The following is a 20320-nucleotide window of genomic DNA, read 5'->3' as shown; positions in this document are numbered from 1 at the left end:
AATATATGTCTTCCCACATTCGCACGGAATCTGATATATGCCGGCCTTCCGCAAACCGAGATCGACTTTAACACTTCCGAATAATGCGCGCGTTTTATTTGGTGGGCAAAAGACAATTCCTACTCGGTGTTACCCCGGGGAAAATAGGACGAATATTGAGGAAACACCGAGTAGGAATTGTCTTTTGCCCACCAAATAAAACGCGCGAATTATTCGGAAGTGTCAAAGACGATCTCGGTTTGCGGAAGGCCGGCTTATATCTGATTCTGTGTCAATGTGGGAAGACATATATCGGACCGACAGTGCGCACCATCGAATATCGTTGCCGAGAACATCAGAGGCACACTCGACTTGGGTACCCCAACAAGTCGGCGGTCGCAGAGCACCGTTTGTCCGAAAATCACGTAATGGACTACCAACATACCAGCGTCCTGGCACAGACATCTAAATATTGGGATAGCGTCGTTATAGAGGCTATCTAAATTCGTACCAGAAACGGACTCATCAACCGAGATTGTGGCTACAACCTCAGCAGGGCATGGGAATCTGCATTGAGTCTAATTAAAAAGACGCTCAGCAAAGGAAACTAGGGCGGACGAGGAAATTACACCAATGCCACGATAGACGCTGACACCAGAGTCTCACCGACGCGGAGAGAACGCCTCGCGAGGAGAGGGGATTTAAGACGGCAGCCCGCCCTCAGGAGCTCAGTTCGTCAGCGCACCTGACGATGGCGACATGTCTGATTGCCAAAATATTGTGCCCGTTGGACACTATGGACCGGCAGTACACCCATGGACTGTTCGAGTAAGAAAAAGTAGTTCATCGACATAGTAGGTAGCTTACAAACCTCTAAGCGGAGAAATGTATTTTAGAAGCTCGTCCTGACAACTGAAGGTTAGGCAACACACATTGCATATGAAAGGTGCAGGGTGCCGATGCTCTGCTACGTCAAGGGGCATAATCAATTATGAAAGACGCCTTGCGTCACTAGAAAGCCTCAACGAATATTTTGTCTCTAACAAATGTTGTCCTCCAGAATGTGATTTTTCACGCCTAACCGTTTGATGCACAGACTCTGAAACATCCAGTACGTCGGCCATCTTCTATGAAATCACTTCGTGGACTCCTCCATCTAGCACAAACGTCGCACTCCAGTCACATCTACGTCTCCATCTACGGTATGCTCCGCAATCCACCTAACGGTGTGTGGCGGAGAGTACTTCTGGTACCAGTAATTGATTCCCCCTTCCCTGTTCCAATCGCTAATGGCGCGTGGGAAGAATGATTCTCGGTAAGCGTCTGTATTACTTCTGATTTCTCTAAATTTCTCATCGTGGTCATTTGGGAGGAATAATATGTTGTCGGACCTTTTCCCCCAAAGTGCTCTCTCGAAATTTCACTTGTAAAACTCTCCGTAATGCAAAACACCGCCGGCCGTGGTGGCCGAGTGGTTCTAGGCGGTTCAGTCCGGAACCACGCGACTGGTACGGTCGCAGGTTCGAATCTTGCCTCGGTATGGATGTGTGTGACGTCCTTAGGTTAGTTAGGTTTAAGCAATTCTAAGTTCTAGGGGACTGATGACCTCAGATGTTAAGTCCCATAGTGCGCAGAGCCATTTGAATCATTTATAAAGCACCTCTCTCGTCACGTCTGGCAACCGAGTCTGCTGGAAACAGTATCTACGATAAAATATCTAGCAGTAACTGTCCAAAGTGGACTGACCACATAATACTGTACAAACAGCAGAGAAGGTAGACGCCAGACAGGTTCATAGGAAGACTCTTATGGAAATATAACTCTTCCACGAAGGAAGTGGCGTATGTGGCACCGGCTGTTGAGTGTTGTACGACAATAGGGGACTATTGACATGTAATTACCTCTTGTTCAGTTAAGAATGAACGTTTTGAGTTCTGTCTGCGAGAAAGTCTTATATCCAGTCACAAATCTGGTCCGATACTATGCAAGCAGGTGTTTTTGTTTTTCAATAAACGGCAGTGGGGGACGGTGTCAATTGCCTGCAGAGGTCAAGGAATATGGCATAAACCTGGAGCACCGTTGCTACAGCGAAGTGGATCTCATGGAGGAACAGAGCGAGCTGAGTTTCGCAAAATCTCTCCGAAGACGACAATTCACAGACTCCCGCTAGTACACCGTTCAGGCTAAGCGTGAACTTACGTAGAACGTGTACTGAATAAAACGTATTTTTTCAACACGAATGGCTGCCGAAATGAATGAGAATATGGTGACACAAAACGGAATAGGACACCAAAAATATTCAGCATGGCAGTTCACCTAGTGCCAAGTGGCATTCTTCTTTTCTGTTCCACAGACTAACGCGGGAAATAGTAGTTTCTAAGATAACTACTTCCTACTTCCGTGGATGACGCAGGAAGGAGAGAGAAAGCTACTCACCCGGTCTCCGAAGTTCTCGAAGGCGATGCGAGCGTACTCGACGAAGTAGTCTGCCAGTTCGATGTTGGGCCATCCGCCCAGTTTCTGCAGCTCCTGCGGCAGGTCCCAGTGGTACAGCGTGATCTGTGGACAGATGCGGCCATGTTTAATGTCCAATAGTAGGAGACCAAAAACATACGAGACTTGCGAGAACCTCTGCCGCAGCTGGCCGAATGCGTGCCGTCAACTCAGAATATGAGATCAGGTAGCTGTGCCACGCCAAATTCTCGTTAACATTTGTACAGTAGATGACCTTAATTGATATAAGTGCCAAAAATATTTTTTTTTAAGTGAGCGAGAAAACTGTGCAGCGGTAATAATTTAAGGAAATTCTTTGTTTATTACACCAACTGAATTTTTCGCCCTTGGATGACACGATACGTTAATAATATTAAAAAGGAAAAGACTTCCTAATTTTCTGCAAAATTATATTTATCTGGTCGCGAACCAGCTTGTCAGGCCATCTTGCTGAATGTCCCAAAAACAGATGATAAACATGATGTACTACTTACACTGACATTGTTTCTACAGAAGAAAAAAATGACAAAGTGTTGCATACGAAAACATTACAATAATTACATTAACTCAAAAAGGTAGTAAACAAAGTTTTTCTGTGAAGATGATTAGAAATAAGGTGTATTTACAGTTTAAATCTAGTATTTGTAGCGAAAACTTAATTTAACAAAGGGCAAAATGGAAATTGTTTTGGCATTTAAAACGCTGCCATAAAATTGTTTTATTCACTAAAAATTTCAAATATAGACGAATGTTCTTTTCCCATGATTCAGTCCATGGTAGTCCAGAAGGAAAGAACGGATAAATTCTGTTTATCTCCCGCTCTAGGCAGTCATTTCTCGTTTCGGATTAAATGCTTCTCTCAGTCAAGGAGGCCACTACATTAGCTTCTCTTTTAATAATCGGCTGCTGGATCTTTTTAATCATCGGCTGCTGGACCTTCTTTTGTGATCCGCAACGATGAAGCGTACTTAAGGACAAGCCTTTGAATGTCCATGTTATTTTCTTGAGAAACTCTTAGCCTACGGCTTTGTTTCCGCCATTTTTCAAAATATGGTAGTAAGGGCAGGTGGTGCAGGTGGTGGGTTGTGTCATAGAATAAGCTTAGGCATTTGTAAACAGAACGCCATCAAAATTTTGGTCGCTTTGTGATTGCATCATAAAGTTGTTCTCAATTTACCATACGAGTTCAGTACTCGTCATTTTTAATTCTCTGCTTTATCATGTCGAAATCTGTGGCTGACGCTCATAAAATGCTGGCCAAGACCGATGGTGAGGCACTTGTTTGTCAAAGAACATGCAGAGAATGGTTTCAAAGCTGCAGTAACGGTGAATTTGACGTCGTATACCGACATGGCACTGGAAGAGAGAGGGTTCTCGAAACTACTCCAACTGACGGAAAGAATCGCAGGAGAAATCGCAGGAGGTCTTTATCGAAAGCGTTTGAGCCGAACACTGAAAACCTAACGGCCGCAGTACAGCGATAGGTATTAAAAGGTTATTTTTCAGCATGACAATGCTCGACCCCATGTCGCAAAATATACTTGGAAACGTTGAAATGGAAGATCTAACCGACCCACATTATTCTCCAGACATTGCTTCCCCTCGCTACGTCCTATTTCAGTCAATGGGCTGACCAGTACTCTGTCATGTGAACAACTGCAAAACTTTATCTATTAATGGATCTCCTGAAGAAATGCCCAGTTCCTCCGCAGCTGGATTCGTAAGCTGCTCGAAACATGGTAGAAAGCTATGAACTGTTACTTCGTTTCGCTTTTTTACAATAAAGGCTCGAACTTTGAGAAAAAATGGCGGAAGCATAGTTCTAGAACTAGTATCAGAAACGAAAAAGCTTTGTCCTACCATATCTATAACCTTCTGAGATCAAGATGCCCCAAGAGTAGTTAAGGTATTTTTCAACATTCTGCACGTTTCGCGACCGCAGCGTAATCGTTACCTGATGCAGGGAAGCTGTTTCCAGACAATAGAAACGTGTCCGACGACCTTAAAGGCACCATTAGCGACAAGATAAACGAATAAGAACTGGATCACCCTATTCTTCATCTTGTCTGAACAGTTATCGGTCCATATAGAAAGGTTATGTTTGTAAGTTTGGACTAGCTCCATATTGAGGAGTCCTTTAATCCGAGAAGCCATCTGGTTCCCACTTCTTGCAGATTGTAACAATTTTTGTTTATCTGGTACACATCGTTAGTTGTATATTGTAAATATAAATAACAATTTTTTTATCTAGTACACAGCTCGCGAAGTGTAGTAGATAAACAAAATATACAAATGTTAAAAATAAACAAAATATCACCCTGACTAACTGCATTAGATAAACAAAACTGTTATCTAGCACAAGGCATCCGCATCACGCATACCCATACACAAGAAATTGCTGGTTGTTTTATTTCTTTAATATAATTAACAAATGCGGAGGTCTTCGGCAACAACGTGCAGTTACGAATCTTTTCAATTTTTCTTTTTAGACTCGGTGACAGACAAAAGAATGTAGCAGTGATCTGACACCAAGCTCTTGAAACAGTGCGCTGTTGATATCTGCTGATTAGAGTTTGTCAGATGAGGAGGCGATAGATCGACGCAGACGTCATGTCATCACCATTTGAGTTTGAAAAACAGTGGTCGCCGGAGTGTAGTACTCACCATGGACTTTTCTTTGGGATCCCCTGAATGAAAAAGGCAGGTTATGCCTCCTGATTACGTGCTGTCAGATGAAGGGGTGAGAGTACGAGACATACTGTAATTTACGTACGTTATCACATGAGTTTACAAAGTGGTGTTCACCGGTCTGTATCTGGTAGCGTACTCACCATAGGTTCGATCCCGTTGGCCAGCAGCTCGTTGATGAGGTTGTTGTAGTAGTCGATACCCGCCTGGTTGATGTTGTCCGTGTCTCCAGTGGGGAGGATGCGAGGCCAGCTCAGAGAGAACCGGTACACGTTCGCCTGCAGGTACAGAGAAATCACAGCTGCATAAGCAATGAGTTAAATGCAGGCGAGCTTAAGTGAAGCAAAAGAGACAAAGGTGTGAAGCAGGAAATGATGAAAGTGCACTTATATGGTGTTCTCCATAATTACACTATCACTTGATAGGATTGAAACGCGCCTTCCAAAATCTGGGGTGACTCGTTTCATTAGATGAAAGATTAATCCTCCAGCTGTTTCTTGAAGTTTGTACCAATAGAAGAAATGATCGATATCTATAAGCAGATGGCTTGTTTATTCCATCCTGTTATGCCCATAATAAGCAGCAGTTAATGGCCTTCAATTGCTGTCACTTTGCACTGGGCTTGAAACCGGAAGATCTTTGGTTCGGTGGGTAAGCATAGAGGTCGTAGTCCACAGAAGCCCGTGGAGGTATTCCCGTAATACGGAGACGTGGAGCTACGGACTTACTCTGTACGTTGCTTTGAAACCGATGTCGCCATATCAGTAGCCCTAAACATTAGAGACTACTGTTTACATTTGCTTATTATTCTCAATTTCTGTCGCGTTCACGTAACAGTTGTTTTAAATAGTAAATATTACATTGCCTTCGTGAATAATACAGAATAGGAAAGCATTTTCTGACATTTTTCTGGTCTTAAAGGCATATTAGATACTGTTATATGACGCATTTCTCCTCGTTAATATCAGTTTCTTTTGTTGCATGTTCCAAATAAAAAAGAAGCGAATTGTGTGAAATAGAAAGGCTGCTTTCACAATCCAACATTTGCTTTAATACGGAATCACTAAACTGATGTTCCGTTTACGTCCTCTTCTGAAAGTGCTGAGAATGTATTTCGCTATGTCTGGACGGTTTGCTGAATTTCCTTCTGACAGCGTTCACTAAGAGCGCTCTTTTAGTTGTACTGACAAAATATCTAATTTCGAATTACAGAAATGAAACCACTACAGTAAAACAAAAAAGCGGGACCAAAATTCAAGTACATAAAAGAAAATATCGCTTGAAAGACTCCACTTATGAATGAAATGTGATTTCTATACACTTTATATTGTAAACAGAACGACTAGTTTATCTGAAAACGATGCAAGCTGGTATTTTTCAACATAACACTTCCACTAGAAGCTGGGGCTACACCTTTATGGAGAAGTCGAAAGTTTTAAGTTGAGTAGGTATAGATGTAAAATAAGAGGAACTGTAATGACATCCCAAACTTGAAGCCGACGTCCTCTATGTTAGCTGCTGCAAATATTAGTCTCTCGCAGAAGTGTTTTTATCATAAACTCCTCATAGCACCTTTTACAGGTGTACTTATCATTCTAATTATAGGCTAAATTACAACGGAATCACATTTCATTCGTATGTGGGCTCGTTCAAGAGATATTTTCCTTTAGATAAAAGAATTTTGGTTGTGCTCTTCTGGTTTATTGTAGTGGTTTTATTTCTGCCATTTGACCTTATATTTCCATCAGACCAACTCGAAAAGTTCTCTGGGTGACCGCTGTGTGAAGCAAAGATTGGAAACTGCCCAAACAAAGCAAAACATATTTTAAGAGTTCACAGGAAGAGGACATAGACGGAGTACCAGTTTCGTCCGTCCATGTTAATAAAAATGCAGGTTTACAAAAGCAGTCTTTTCACATCACATAATTCTCTTGTTGGTTATTCGAAACATATAACAAAAAGAAAGTACTTTAATGGCACGAAATACGTCATATTACTGATTAAGTGTGCATTTGGGACCAGAATGTTATTCACGAAAGCACTGTAACATTTGCTATTTAAAACAACTGTTGCGCGCACACGACAGAACTTATAGAAGCAGTCGTAATCTGTGGTCTGGTAACGTTTTGTGGTACCAACATGGCGGTGCTGGCTTCAAAGCATGGATGCTGGGAATTCAGGGTGTGAAGATGTGAGGCTATGCATGTGCTGCTAAGGATTTCCTAGTCTGCCTCCAGTGAACTTTGTCCAAAGAGTCTTATTAAGTTATTTTTGTCATCTTGCGATTTTTAACTTGTTGCATGGTACAATGAGTGTTTTTGATTGCTACCACATGTGCTTAGCTGATGTTTTTGTGATGTTTACAAATATCAGTCGCGCTTGTACATTTTTTCCTTTCCACTTAGTCGTTTGAATAACGTTTATGTATTCTTTTCGATAATTCACGTTCTTGAGTTTCGCATTTTAACCAACTTTTCTTTCGCGACTGTTTCCTTTAAATCAGTAATCTCCAAAGTGGGAATCTTGAACTCCTAGTAGCTCACAGTACTTTTTCGATAGATCCCAATAACGTTCAGGTTGGCTAACCTGGATCGCTCCATTTAGATCAGACCGCGCTAACGGCAACAGCTGCATGATTCTCAGGCGCAGTTTCCATTGTCAGGAATACTGTATTATTGTCAGGAATACTATATTGTCAGCCTCACAGTTCAATGTACACGCTTGAGGTTGCTTACATTGTATTTTCAAGTGAATATCAGATGTTTCTAACATGGATAGTTTGAATTACACATTGGTACTAAGCTAGGTACATTCTAACGGCAGCATGTACACAAGGCGCAAAAAACTGCTCATTGGAATTCGAAATGGGAAATCTATTGCTTCTTTACCCAGGTAAAGAACAGACGTGTGTGTGTGTGTGTGTTTAATGCAGTATGCAACTGTATCGGTTGCGATGAAAGGGAACGTCGAACGCACTTCAAATCAGTTGACTCAAGGATTTAAAAGGTTTTTTTGCTGGATTCTGCCCCAAGAAAGGAAGAGGTAAGGCAATCTTAATGCTCAACAGTCAAACTTTTCAAAACCATTGCACAAGAATAAAGCAGCAACTGAGACACTATTTCGAGTTTCAAAAATTATTGCCTAGAGTAAGAAACAATGGGAAGAAGGTGAATTAATCAATACTACAATCAACAGTCAAACTTTTCAAAACCATTGCACAAGAATAAAGCAGCAACTGAGGCACTATTTCAAGTTTCAAAAATTATTGCCTAGAGCAAGAAACAATGCGAAGATGGTGAATTAATCAATACTCCATTTTTAGGAGCTGCAGTTCATTATTTGAGAGTTTCAAAAATAAGATTTAATTGTAACTCATTTCATATTTTACCAGAAAATGTAACGTTGTACACAATAAAAAAACGAATGATTTTATTGAAAAAGTTCTTATTTCCGTCCTACATTGTTTTGGTATCTCACTGGTACGATAGCTCAGAAGCTTTACAAATTTAGTGACTACTGTTTTAAACCAACCACCGTGTTTCCTCTTTCATTTCAGTTATTTAGTGAAGTGTTTAACGCTTCCAATGAGTAACGTGCGTAGTTTTTCATAATTAATTTTTTTTTTTTTTTTTTTTTTTGAGACTGCGAACACGTAACAACAGACAGCGACACGTGTTGAACACGGTGCCTAGTATGCGCTCCATAGTGTTCTCTGATTGATTAAGAGGGGGTGGGACGTCAGACGGGTCGACTTAGAGCAGGAGAGGCACCATAGGACATTTTAATTTCCACTGTCTGTACTTTTACAAATAAATTCATAAAACTTCATCAGCATGACCAGAAAGGATTCGGGATTCACACTCATAGCAGTGGAAATTCAAAAACATAACAAAATAATTGTTTTTACATGTGAAGTTTCATCATTTTTTTCACTTACTATTGGCTGCATCTGTTGCTATAGGTATTTTTTTTTCCTAAGTAAGAGAGATTCTTCGATGAATTTGGCACAGCTACAAACCATACTTAAGGTGTATGAAACTCAAGAATTTTCCAAATCTATTAAAAACTGTAATAAAAATTGAGATAATTAACTATAAAATTTGAGTTTTTTTCTAAACATGAAGTTTAAAATGTAACAGTTCATTCATATTTTCATACATTAAATAAATTCAAAAGATACATACACCTGTAAGTATGCTTTGTATGTTGTGCAAAATTAATCGAAGAATCTCTCTTACTTATGAGGAGAAGTGTACCTATAACAACAAATGCAGCCAATAGTAAGTGAAAAAACGATTAAATTTCATAAGGAAAAAAAATTATTTTCTTATGTTTTTGAACTTCCACTGCTATGAGTGTGAATCTTGAATCCTTTTTGGTCGTGCTGACAAAGTTTTATGAATTTATTTATAAAAGTATAGATAGTGAAAATTATAATGTCCTGTGCTGCCCATTTGACGTCCTACCCCCCCCCCCCCCCCCCCTTAAAGAATCAAATCCGCAATCTAAATTGCTCCCATTCTTGTTTACATCTAAATCTTTATCGACTTCAGAAAATTAGGCAACCGTGACTCTATTCTGATGAAGTACGAAATAGACTCATAATTATTTGGAACGAACGTCAGTTAAAATGATGTCGATCTTAGTCCTTTGCCATTGTCGCTTATTTTAATGGAGTCGGCATGTTAATTAACGGATTAGGGATTGTAAATGTTTGGCCAGATTTCCTTCCTGTCACCACCCCTTTATCCGTCGCGACGGAATTTGTGTACCCCAACTGCCTTCGTCATCCATGTAAAAATCTGTGAACGTTTGCAAATGTTCGCAAATTTGCAAATAGTGTAACTGAAGGGGGAGATGGGCACCCGCCCTCTATTCACCTAGTTGGACATGGCATACTAATCCTCAAACAATTAATGCATCCATTCTTGCACGAAATAAAAAATATAATACCTTCCTACGTAAACACTCAGCATGTTATCATTTTTTCATCTTTTCTACAGATAAATATGTGTAAGCTGCACGTCATTTTATCTGCGTTTGTGACTTTGTCTCCTGACGTTGGCCTAAGAAGCTAACAATCGGATCGTGAGCAAATAAACATAAGTTTGCAGAAGCAACGTTAAGGAGTGCTTCCTAATTAATTTTCAGTTTTCTCATTGTTAACGAGAAACAAGGTACAAGGCGAAATTACGGTTTTTCCGGTGGTCAGTCCCGTCCTTTCAAATATTTAACAGGGCGAAGTGTGAAGCGCATTATTTGCTTAGTAGGTGCTACTTAGTAAAAGCTTTGTTGTAACAATTGCAACTAAATATCGTCCGCCCCCCGTGCAAACAAACTTGTAAGGCTCCTAATGTCTTATTATTTATAGTATACTAAGTTTTGCAGCTATCGGACCATCGGTTTCTAGTACCCGGGCTTTACATAGAGATCACGCTTTGTTGCGAAATAAACCTGACCATTTGCCTAATACGAGCACGTCTCTCTTATACTTTTAAAATATTAGAATTTTGCCCCTTACAAAGCCTAAACTCATCCAGTCTCGTGTTAACAGCTACGCTCGTTTCACATTCATTTTGAAGTAGCCATTGCTACATTTGCGTCTCCACGTTAATTAAATAAATAATCACTGATATTGGAAGACTTTTCATTTATGTATTAGTGTCAATATGATCCTCTACGAAAATTATTGATTCATAACACGAAACTGTTTCGAACACAAAGCTCATTACTAATACCGCGCGCCTTTCCCCGAACTAACTGAATTATTCAAACACTTTTCTCCTATGAAGTGACGTAACACTTTCAACTCTTAACTGTACTTTCCATCAGTATTTTCACACTGTGTATCCGAGGTGCTAATGCGCTCGAGTGCTCCATACGGAAGCCCAACAACCACTTTCTTGCACACACAAAGATGGCGCGTGTCCAATAGCGTCGGCGCATTGTTTCCATAGAATAGCAAAGCAATAGTATCTCCTCAGAGAAAGGGTAGGCTCATCTTTGAAAGTTCCAGAAGACAGCTATAAGTTAGGACTGCAATAAAGATGCATTAGAACATCAAAGATAGCAGTATTCCTTACAATTTGCTGCAGGAGGAATGGTCTACCAGCAGACTTTCGCCCCCGCACTTTGGACGCTGCGTGGGCTACAATCCGAAATTAACCGTCAAGACGCGTTCTGCAACCCGTCCAAGTATGTCTACATCGTTTTTTTACACATTTTATAACTGAACACGTGCAATAAACTAGAACTGAGAACAATTGTCGAATTTCTTTTTTCCCTGTAGTCGAGGAGAAGATCAGAAACAGGAAACAGCAACGAGACGATATCAGCTAACAGAGCTATGTATGTGTTATGTTTCGTAGTTCTGAGAAATGTTTGGTTATGCAACGTCCCATCAAAGGCCCGTCGCAAACCACCTGTCATCGAACATGAGTTAGGTGCCACATGTTGACCAGTCAGAGGTGTTGCCAGCCTCGGTACTCACGTTGATTCCGACGAGCAGCTGCACGTCCTCCTTGTACTTGTGGTACGAGTCGGCCGCCACGTCACCGTTCTGCCCGTCTGACGTCGCGTTGGGCTTTGTGTGCAGCATGTGGTCCCAGATGCTCTCTCCCTTACCTGAAACACAACATGTCTACCGTCATCCAACCAGCATCCCTCCCCCCTCAAAAAAGCACATAAATTCGTCCATACATTTACTACATTCTTGAGAGACGTCCACCATCTCCCTCGGACTTTACTTTATCCACAGACCCAATCCCCTAATTACCATTTCTCTACTCGTACATCTAAGCATGATTTAGGGCACAATGGAGAAGACACCATAGCCCAAGGACGCATCACCGTCATTACGACAGTAGCATCATCACTGTATACTGCCTTTACATGCGACATTGTCTTTTCAGCATCTCCCCAAAAAATTACCCTACTGGCCATTAAAATTACTACACCACGAAGATGACGCGAAATTTAACCGACAGGAAGACGATGGTGTGATATGCAAATTATTAGTTTTTCAGAGCATTCACAGAAGGTTGGCGATGGTGGCGACACCTACAACGTGCTGACATGAGGAAAGTTTCCAACCGATCTCTCATACACAAACAGCAGTTGACCGGCATTGCCTGGTGAAACGTTGGTGTGATGCCTCGTGTAAGGAGGAGAAATGCATACCATCACGTTTCCGACTTTGGTAAAGGTCGGATTGTAGCCTATGGCGATTGCGGTTTATCGTAACACGACATTGCTGCTCGCGTTGGTCAAGATCCAATGACTGATAGCAGAATATGGAATCGGTGGTTTCAGGAGGGTAATACGGAACGCCGTGTTGGATCCCAACGGCCTCGTATCACTAGCAGTCGAGATGACAGGCATCTTATCCACATGACTATAACGGATCGTGCAGCCACGTCTCGATCGCCAAGTCAACAGATGGGGACGTTTGCAAGACAACAACCATCTGCACGAATAGTCCGACGACGTTTGCGGCAGCATGGACTATCAGCTCGGAGACCGTGGCTGCGGTTACCCATGACGCTGCATCACAGACAGGAGCGCCGGCGATGGTATACTCAACGACGAACCTGGGAGCACGAATAGGAAAACATCATTTTCTCGGATGAATCCAGGTTCTGTTTACAGCATCATGGTGGTTCCATCCGTGTTTGAAGACATCTCGGTGAACGCACATTGCAAGCGTGTATTCGTCATCGCCATACTGGCTTATCACCCGGCGTGATGGTATGGGGTGCCACTGGTTACAAGTCTCGGTCACCTCTTGTTCGCACTGACGGCACTTTGAACAGTGGACGTTACATTTCAGATGTGTTACGACCCGTGGATCTGCCCTTCATTCGATCCCTGCGAAACCCTACATTTCAGCAGGATAACGCACGACCGTATGTTTCAGGTCCCGTACGGGCCTTTCTGGATACATATAGTGTTCGACTGCTGCCCTGGCCAGCACATTCTCCTGATCTCTCACCAATTGAAACGTCTGGTCAATGGCGGCCGAGCAACTGGCTCGTCACAATACGTCAGTCACTATTCTTGTTGAACTGTGGTGTCGTGTTGAAGCTGCGTGGGCAGCTGTACCTGTACACCCCATCCAAGCTCTCTTTGAATTAATGCCCATGCGTATCAGGGTCGTTATTACGGCCAGAGGTGGTTGTTCTGGGTATTGATTTCTCATTATCTATGCACCCAAATTGCCTGAAAATGTAATCACATGTCAGTTTTAATATAATATATTTGTCCAATAAATACCCGTTTATGATCTGCATTTCTTCTTGGTGTAGCAATTTTAATGGCCATTAGTGTACATGTACAGGGTGAGGCATAATATCGAGCGTTTTAAAAAGCGCGCGAATCAAGCCTCTTCGGAGAGAGGTAGAGGGGATAGCGTCAGTTACGTTTGGGGAGAAATAGCATTTAGTCATAACGAAGCGCTGGACCCCACAGCATCGTGCGTACGCTGTCAAAGCATTTTATCAAAACGGTAGCTCGTAGCTAGCACGTCGTGCGTGCCGCGACCACTTCAACGCTAATCGGAATAGGCCGCTACCATCTGCCCGTGCTATTTAAATGTGGGTTGAGAACTTTGAGGAGACGGCGTCAACGACAAAGAAGAAAACTGGGAGACCAAAGACTGTGCGAACACCTGAAGACATCGAACGTGTGAGAGTTGCCATCGAGAGAAGCCCTCGTCGCTCAGCTCGCCGGCGCAGCACTACACTTGGGATTTCTAACAGAACGGTAAGAAGAATTTCACACCAAGAATTTCCCTTTCACCCTTGGAAAATCCAAATGGTTGAGGCCCTTAAGCAAACAGATTATGTGAGCAGAAGCCGGTTCTGCTTAGAATTTTTGGACATGATTAATCAAGACGAGGACTCCATTTGTGGATGAGTCACGAAGCTCACGTCCATCTCTCCGATTATGTGAGGAAGCAGAACTTTCGATTTTGGAGTGACCTTAATGCTACAGAACTGCATCAGCAGCCATTGCACTCCGCAAGAGTTACTGTGTGGTGCGGCATGTCTTCATTGGGGATCACAGGGCCATACTTTTTGACCTTGGTAATGCTGTAACCGTGACTTCGCAGAGATACGCAGACATTTTGTAAAACTTTTTCACTCCATAACTTGCAATCTACGAAGTGCACGATGAGACGTTTTTCCAGCAGCATGGAGCAACCTCCCACATTGCTCGAGTAAGCATGAACACTGTCAAGCGTTTGTTTCCAAATCATGTGATTACGATAAATGGGGATATTACATGGCCCTCTGCCGGCCGGGGTGGCCAAGCGGTTCTAGACGCTACAGTCTGGAACCGCGCGACCGCTACGGTCGCAGGTTCGAATCCTGCCTCGGGCATGGGTGTGTGTGATGTCCTTAGGTTAGTTAGGTTTAAGTAGTTCTGAGTTCTCGGGGACAGATGACCACAGCAGTTAAGTCCCATAGTGCTCAGAGCCATTTGAACCATTTTTTTGCATGGCCCTCTCGTTCACCGAACCTCACACTATGTGACTTTTTCTTGTGCGGTTATCAGAGAAGCAAAGTTTACCAAAATAACTCTCCTAGAACGATTGAAACCCTGAAAGAGCGGATCCGACAGGAAGTTGTTCAAATCCCACTGGCAACGCTGCCCAATGCGGTGAGTCACTTCAACGTCCAGCTGGATGAATGTGTGCGTCTAAACGGACGCTATCTCACCGGAGTTGGCTTCAAAAAATAACCGATGTTTTACTACTGCAGAAAGTGCTTTTCCATATATTTTAACATAATCAAATAAAAATTTTTAAGAAAATGTTTTTACTTAACCGCCTTTTAAAAATTGCTCTTCATTATGCCTCACCCTGTACAAGTGTCTAGTCTCTATCTAGCTAATCTAAAGTACCTGGACACCCATTATCGGATGTTAATATGAGTCCTGTCCACCTATCACCTTTAAGCAAGCTTCAACTTGTGAGGTATAGCGTTTAGTCTCACACTTCACTCAGTAATTAGAAAGGTTGATTTTAGCTGATATCATGTAAGTGATAATGAGGTATGGACGACTTTCAGTCATTAACGTTCTTTTATATCGAAACTAGCTGACAAATGCAACATTGCCTGTGTATTCCTTTTACCAATATCTATTAGAAACAAAAACAAAAAATTGAGTTGCGCTTGTAGTGAAATACTGACAAATTTTTATTTGCATGTATTCGTTAAGACATATCTGAAATTATGAAACAGTCGTACAAAGACAGATACATAATGCACAAATGAGTAAGTAAAGTGTCAAAATTAAGAAACATAATCCAAGACGAATCATTCCATGTAGGCTTTCACGGCCGGCGTCTTTATCAGTAAACTCTTCCTGGCTAAGTTGCCGTGGTCGATCTGTAGAACTTCTTCTCCCTGACGTTTCGTTCTCAACTACGGAGAACATCTTCCGAGGTGAGTCGACGACTCCATCATCCAAGACGGTTCATGTGAGCTGGTAGCACCTGCTTCGCGTCTCCACAAAGTCATTTTGTGAAAGTCTCTACGACAACACCTCTTGATAGCTCTATAGACGGCTATCATTTTCGCCTACAGCTATTTGCGCTTCAAAGGGCAAAGCTGTCAAAAGCTGTGTGAGGTGTCAGGGATTTCCTTGGGTCGACTGTAAGGTTGTCTCAGTAGAAAGGAATAAATATGACCCGGAGTTTTTCTCACATCCCAGTGCTTCTGACACGTCATAACTCTTGACCTGTGTCTCTCACAAAGGATATATTCATGTAGGTACGTTCAGCGCCACTTGTGGATACTGCCATCTAAATATGTTGCGAATAGAGTTGGTAGTAAAGAAGTAATAAATCTGAACGTCAAGCATGATGCAGTAGTTTTTCACACATCTCAGTGTTTATGATGTCATATCTCCTTGTATATGTGTCATACAATGATACAATGATACAACATTCACAGCATACGTGGATACTGTCTGCAAAATATTTTATGAATAGAGTTGGTAGCAAAGAACTAACACTTTTGAAGATCATTTACAAAGCGGCAGTTCTTCTTGTTAATGACGTCATATCTCCTGAACTATCACAGGTAGGTACTTCTTATCCTCGCAGAAATTGTTACCTGGAAGTAATGGATATGTATACAAAATTTGGTTCAAATCGGTCCAGTGGTGTAGTAGGAAATATAGAACATACATACACACACATACAAACATCGATTTCTTATAATATGTATGGATTATGATTTGATTCACAATAAATGTAGCGAACGTCAATAGCAAGAGATGATGTACAATATTCAAAATATTTTCATTACATTTTCTTGATAACAGTAGTGTTGTGGTGCAATGCAGATGAAGTGATTTGTGCTCCAACATTGGCAGCCGAACGAAGTGATCCGGGCCGTGATAGCTCGGGAGCCGAGCGTGAGATGTGAACGGGTGTGCGAGCGCTTCGGTGTAGGTAATGCCGCATGGATAAGATCTTACTTGCTCACGAAGTGTGTAAATATTAATGGCCCGCAACTCTGCGCTCAAAGCATAGCAGACAGACTGTGTAGGAGTAATTTTTGTGGTGTGCTGTATATAAAGTTTTTTTAGCTGCAAGAGTATTGTTAATTACACTCATCAACCAGAACGTTATGACCACCTTTGGGACGGATAACAGTGGCAACGCATCGTGGCATGGAAACAATGAGGCCTTGATAGGTCGTTGGAGGCAGTAGGCACCACATATGCAGACACAGGTCACCTTCTTCCCGTAAATTCTGGGGAGGTGGCGATACGCTCTGACGCCTCGTTCATTCACATCCCAGATCTTTTCGTTTTGAGGGGCCACCCCATCAACTGGAACTCGTCACTGTGTTTCTCGAATCACTCCATCACCCTCTAGGCCTTGTTACCTGGCGCATTATCTTACTGAAGAAAGGCACTGCCGTCGGGGAACATGTTCGTCTGAAGGGTGGTACGTTGGCTGCAACCAGTGTACGACACTCCTTGGCCATGATGGTGCCTTGCACGAGCTCCACTGGACCCCAGTATGCTCACATGATTGTTACCAAGGCATAATGGAGCCAGTGTCAGCTTGTCTGAGTCCCACAGTACAGGTGTCAAGGAGCTATTCCCTGGAAGACGATGGATTCGGAATCGCCCTCCCATCGGTGTGATGAAGAAGGTATCGGGGTTCATCAGACCATGCAACGCTCTGCCACTGATCCAACATCCAGTGCCGATGGTCTGGTGTCTACTTCAGTCGATGTCATGTTGTTAACGTTGGCACACGCATGGGTCGTCGGCTGCAGAGGCCTGTCATTAGCAGTGCTCGGCGGACTGTATGTTCAGACACACTTGTGCTCTGCCCAGCATTAAAGCCTGATAGTTCTACCACTTTCCCCGTCTGTCCTGACTTACGAGTCTGCCCAGCCTACGACGTCCTACATCTCCAATGAAGTGTGGCTGCCCAACTCCATGACGTCCGAAAGAGGTTTCACCATGGTTTGGACACGTGTTGAAGACGCTCACCACAGCACTCCTCGAACAACCGAGAAGTCGATCAGTTTCCGAGATGCTTGTGCCGAGGCTCTGGACCATCACATTCTGTCCTCTGTCAAACTCAGATAGATTGCGCACCTTCCCCATTCTACACTAATGGCCATTGAAATTGCTACACCACGAAGATGACGTGCTACAGACGTGAAATTTAACCGACAGGAAGAAGATGCTGTGATATGCAAATGATTAGCTTTTCACAGCATTCACACAAGGTTGGCGCCGGTGGCGACACCTACAACTTGCTGATATCAGGAAAGTTTCCAACCGATTTCTCATACACAAACAGCATTTGACCGGCGTTTCCTGTGTAACGTTGTTGTGATGCCTCGTGTAAGGAGGAGAAATGCGTACCATCACGTTTCCGACTTTGATAGAGGTCGGATTGTAGCCTATCGGGATTGCGGTTTATCGTATCGCGACGTTGCTGCTCGCGTTGGTCGAGATCCAATGACTGTTAGCAGAATATGGAATCGGTGGGTTCAGGAGGGTAATACGGAATGCCGTGCTGGATCCCAACGGCCTCGTATCACTAGCAGTCGAGATCACAGGCAATTTATCCGCATGGCTGTATTGGATCGTGCAGCCACCTCTCGATCCCTGAGTCAACAGATGGGGACGTTTGCAGGACAACAACCATCTGCACGAACAGTTCAATGACGTTTGCAGCAGCATGCACCATCAGCTCGGAGACTATGGCTGCGGTTACCCTTGACACTGCATCACAGACGGGAGCGCCTGCGATGGTGTACTCAACGACGAACCTGGGTGCACGAATGGCAAAATGTCATTTTCTCGGGTGAATCCAGGTTCTGTTTACAGCATCATGATGGTCGCATCCGTGTTTGGCGACATCGCGGTGAACACACATTAGAAGCGTGTATTCGTCATCGTCATACTGGCTTATCACCCGGTGTGATCCTATGGGGTGCCATTGGTTACGCGTCTCGGTCACCTCTTGTTCGCATTGACGGCAATTTGAACAGTGGACGTTACATTTCAGATGTATTACGACCCGTGGCTCTACCCTTCATTCGATCCCTGCGAAACCCTACATTTCAGCAGGATAATGCACGATCGCATGTTGCAGGTCCGTACGGGCCTTTCTGGATACAGAAAATGTTCGACTGCTGCCCTGGCCAGCACATTTTCCAGATTTATCAGCAACTGAAAACGTCTGGTCAATGGTGGCCGAGCAACTGGCTCGTCACAATACGCTAGTCACTACTCCTGATGAACTGTGGTATCGTGATGAGGCTGCATGGGTAGCTGTACCTGTACACGCTATCCAAGCTCTGTTTGACTCAATGCCCAGGCGTATCAAGGCTGTCATTGCAGCCAGAGGTGGTTGTTCTGGGTACTGATTTCTCAGGATCTATGTACCCAAATTGCGTGAAAAAGTAATCACATATCAGTTCTAGTATAATATATTTGTCCAATGAATACCCGTTTATCATGTGCATTTCTTCTTGGTGTAGCAATTTTAATGGCCAGTAGTGTACATACGCATGGACACTGCATGCGACGTCCATGTGTCTGACTAGCAGTCATTCCTCGTCATTTGCCGCTGCTGTGGGCTGCACTGTTTTATATCCACAGTAGGTTCGTGCTAACAACGTTCTGGGTGATCGGTGTATACAAACACTATATCGCATGTCTTTGTAGTCGAACATCTATTACATCTTTTGTAAGCGGTTTGCAGCTTTCTCTGCTAATTCATTTCGTTTAATTAAACCTGTTAATTAAATCCTTGAACTTTAAACAGGACTTCTCATTCGATAGTTAGAGAGCCTTTCTCCAATCGCTAACTTTCTTTACAGCCTCACCTCATTAATATTAACAACAATCATGTATTTGAAAAATCAGTCGTACATCATCATTTAAACAAAAGAAATTCTTCAAATTGTCTATGGAAGATTTAACTGAGTAGCTCAAGAGAACCGGACAGCACACCGGATGCTGCTTCTGCACTGGGACATCATCATCACCAAGACATCAAGTTGATGGGCATTGAGAATCTTTGTGTGTCCTTCATTGATACTGGTGGATATAATTATGGCCCCTCACTTGCTCTGAATTCAAAGTGCAAATCTGGAAAGGCGCCTGTGATCTATGACATCGCAGGGGAGGGAATATGCGGAACCATAGAACGCTAGATGTGAAGACCAGTGACACTTGTTTCCAGCAGGATGAAGAGGTTTGCTCAGTTTCCGAAACAATTAATGTCCACCATAATAGTTACCTCTTGTCAGTATTGTTCTACTGTAAACTTTGCTGGCGACACTTTCAACGAAGTGTCTGAAAGGCTCCAAAGGAATGACAGTATATTCTTCCTCAAGAGCCATGGCCAAACAAGGTAGCGATGTTGGACGCTGGGGTCTGGAGCGAAGGTGATATTCTAACTCATCTGGACAGGCCAGTCCATTTCAGGAATGTTACTGCCCACAAATAATTGCCTCACTGGCGCTGCTGTATAACTGCGTGCATTGTCGTCATGCTCATATAAACAGTCACCGTCGCCGAATAGTTCCTCTACCGTACGCACTATGGAGTGTCATAAAATGTGTTCATATCCTTCCACATTTAGACTTTGCACAAAAGCAGTAAGGTAAGC

General features: G+C 42.9%; 1 protein-coding gene across 1 annotated transcript in view; it reads right to left on the bottom strand.

Annotated features, from left to right (window-relative positions):
* Nucleotides 1–20320, bottom strand: part of LOC126412572 (myrosinase 1-like) — a 199498-nt gene that overhangs the window by 173729 nt on the left and 5449 nt on the right. Inside the window, exons 2-4 of the mRNA XM_050082217.1 lie at nt 11651–11784; nt 5304–5438; nt 2416–2538 (exon numbers count right to left, since the gene is read on the bottom strand). Coding sequence (XP_049938174.1) covers nt 2416–2538; nt 5304–5438; nt 11651–11784 — 392 coding nt within the window. The remainder of the gene's footprint in view (nt 1–2415; nt 2539–5303; nt 5439–11650; nt 11785–20320) is intronic.

The sequence above is a fragment of the Schistocerca serialis genome, chromosome 7, assembly GCF_023864345.2.
Source record: "Schistocerca serialis cubense isolate TAMUIC-IGC-003099 chromosome 7, iqSchSeri2.2, whole genome shotgun sequence".
Classification (NCBI taxonomy): Eukaryota; Metazoa; Arthropoda; class Insecta; order Orthoptera; family Acrididae; genus Schistocerca; species Schistocerca serialis.
This window is presented reverse-complemented; position numbering and strand designations above follow the sequence as displayed.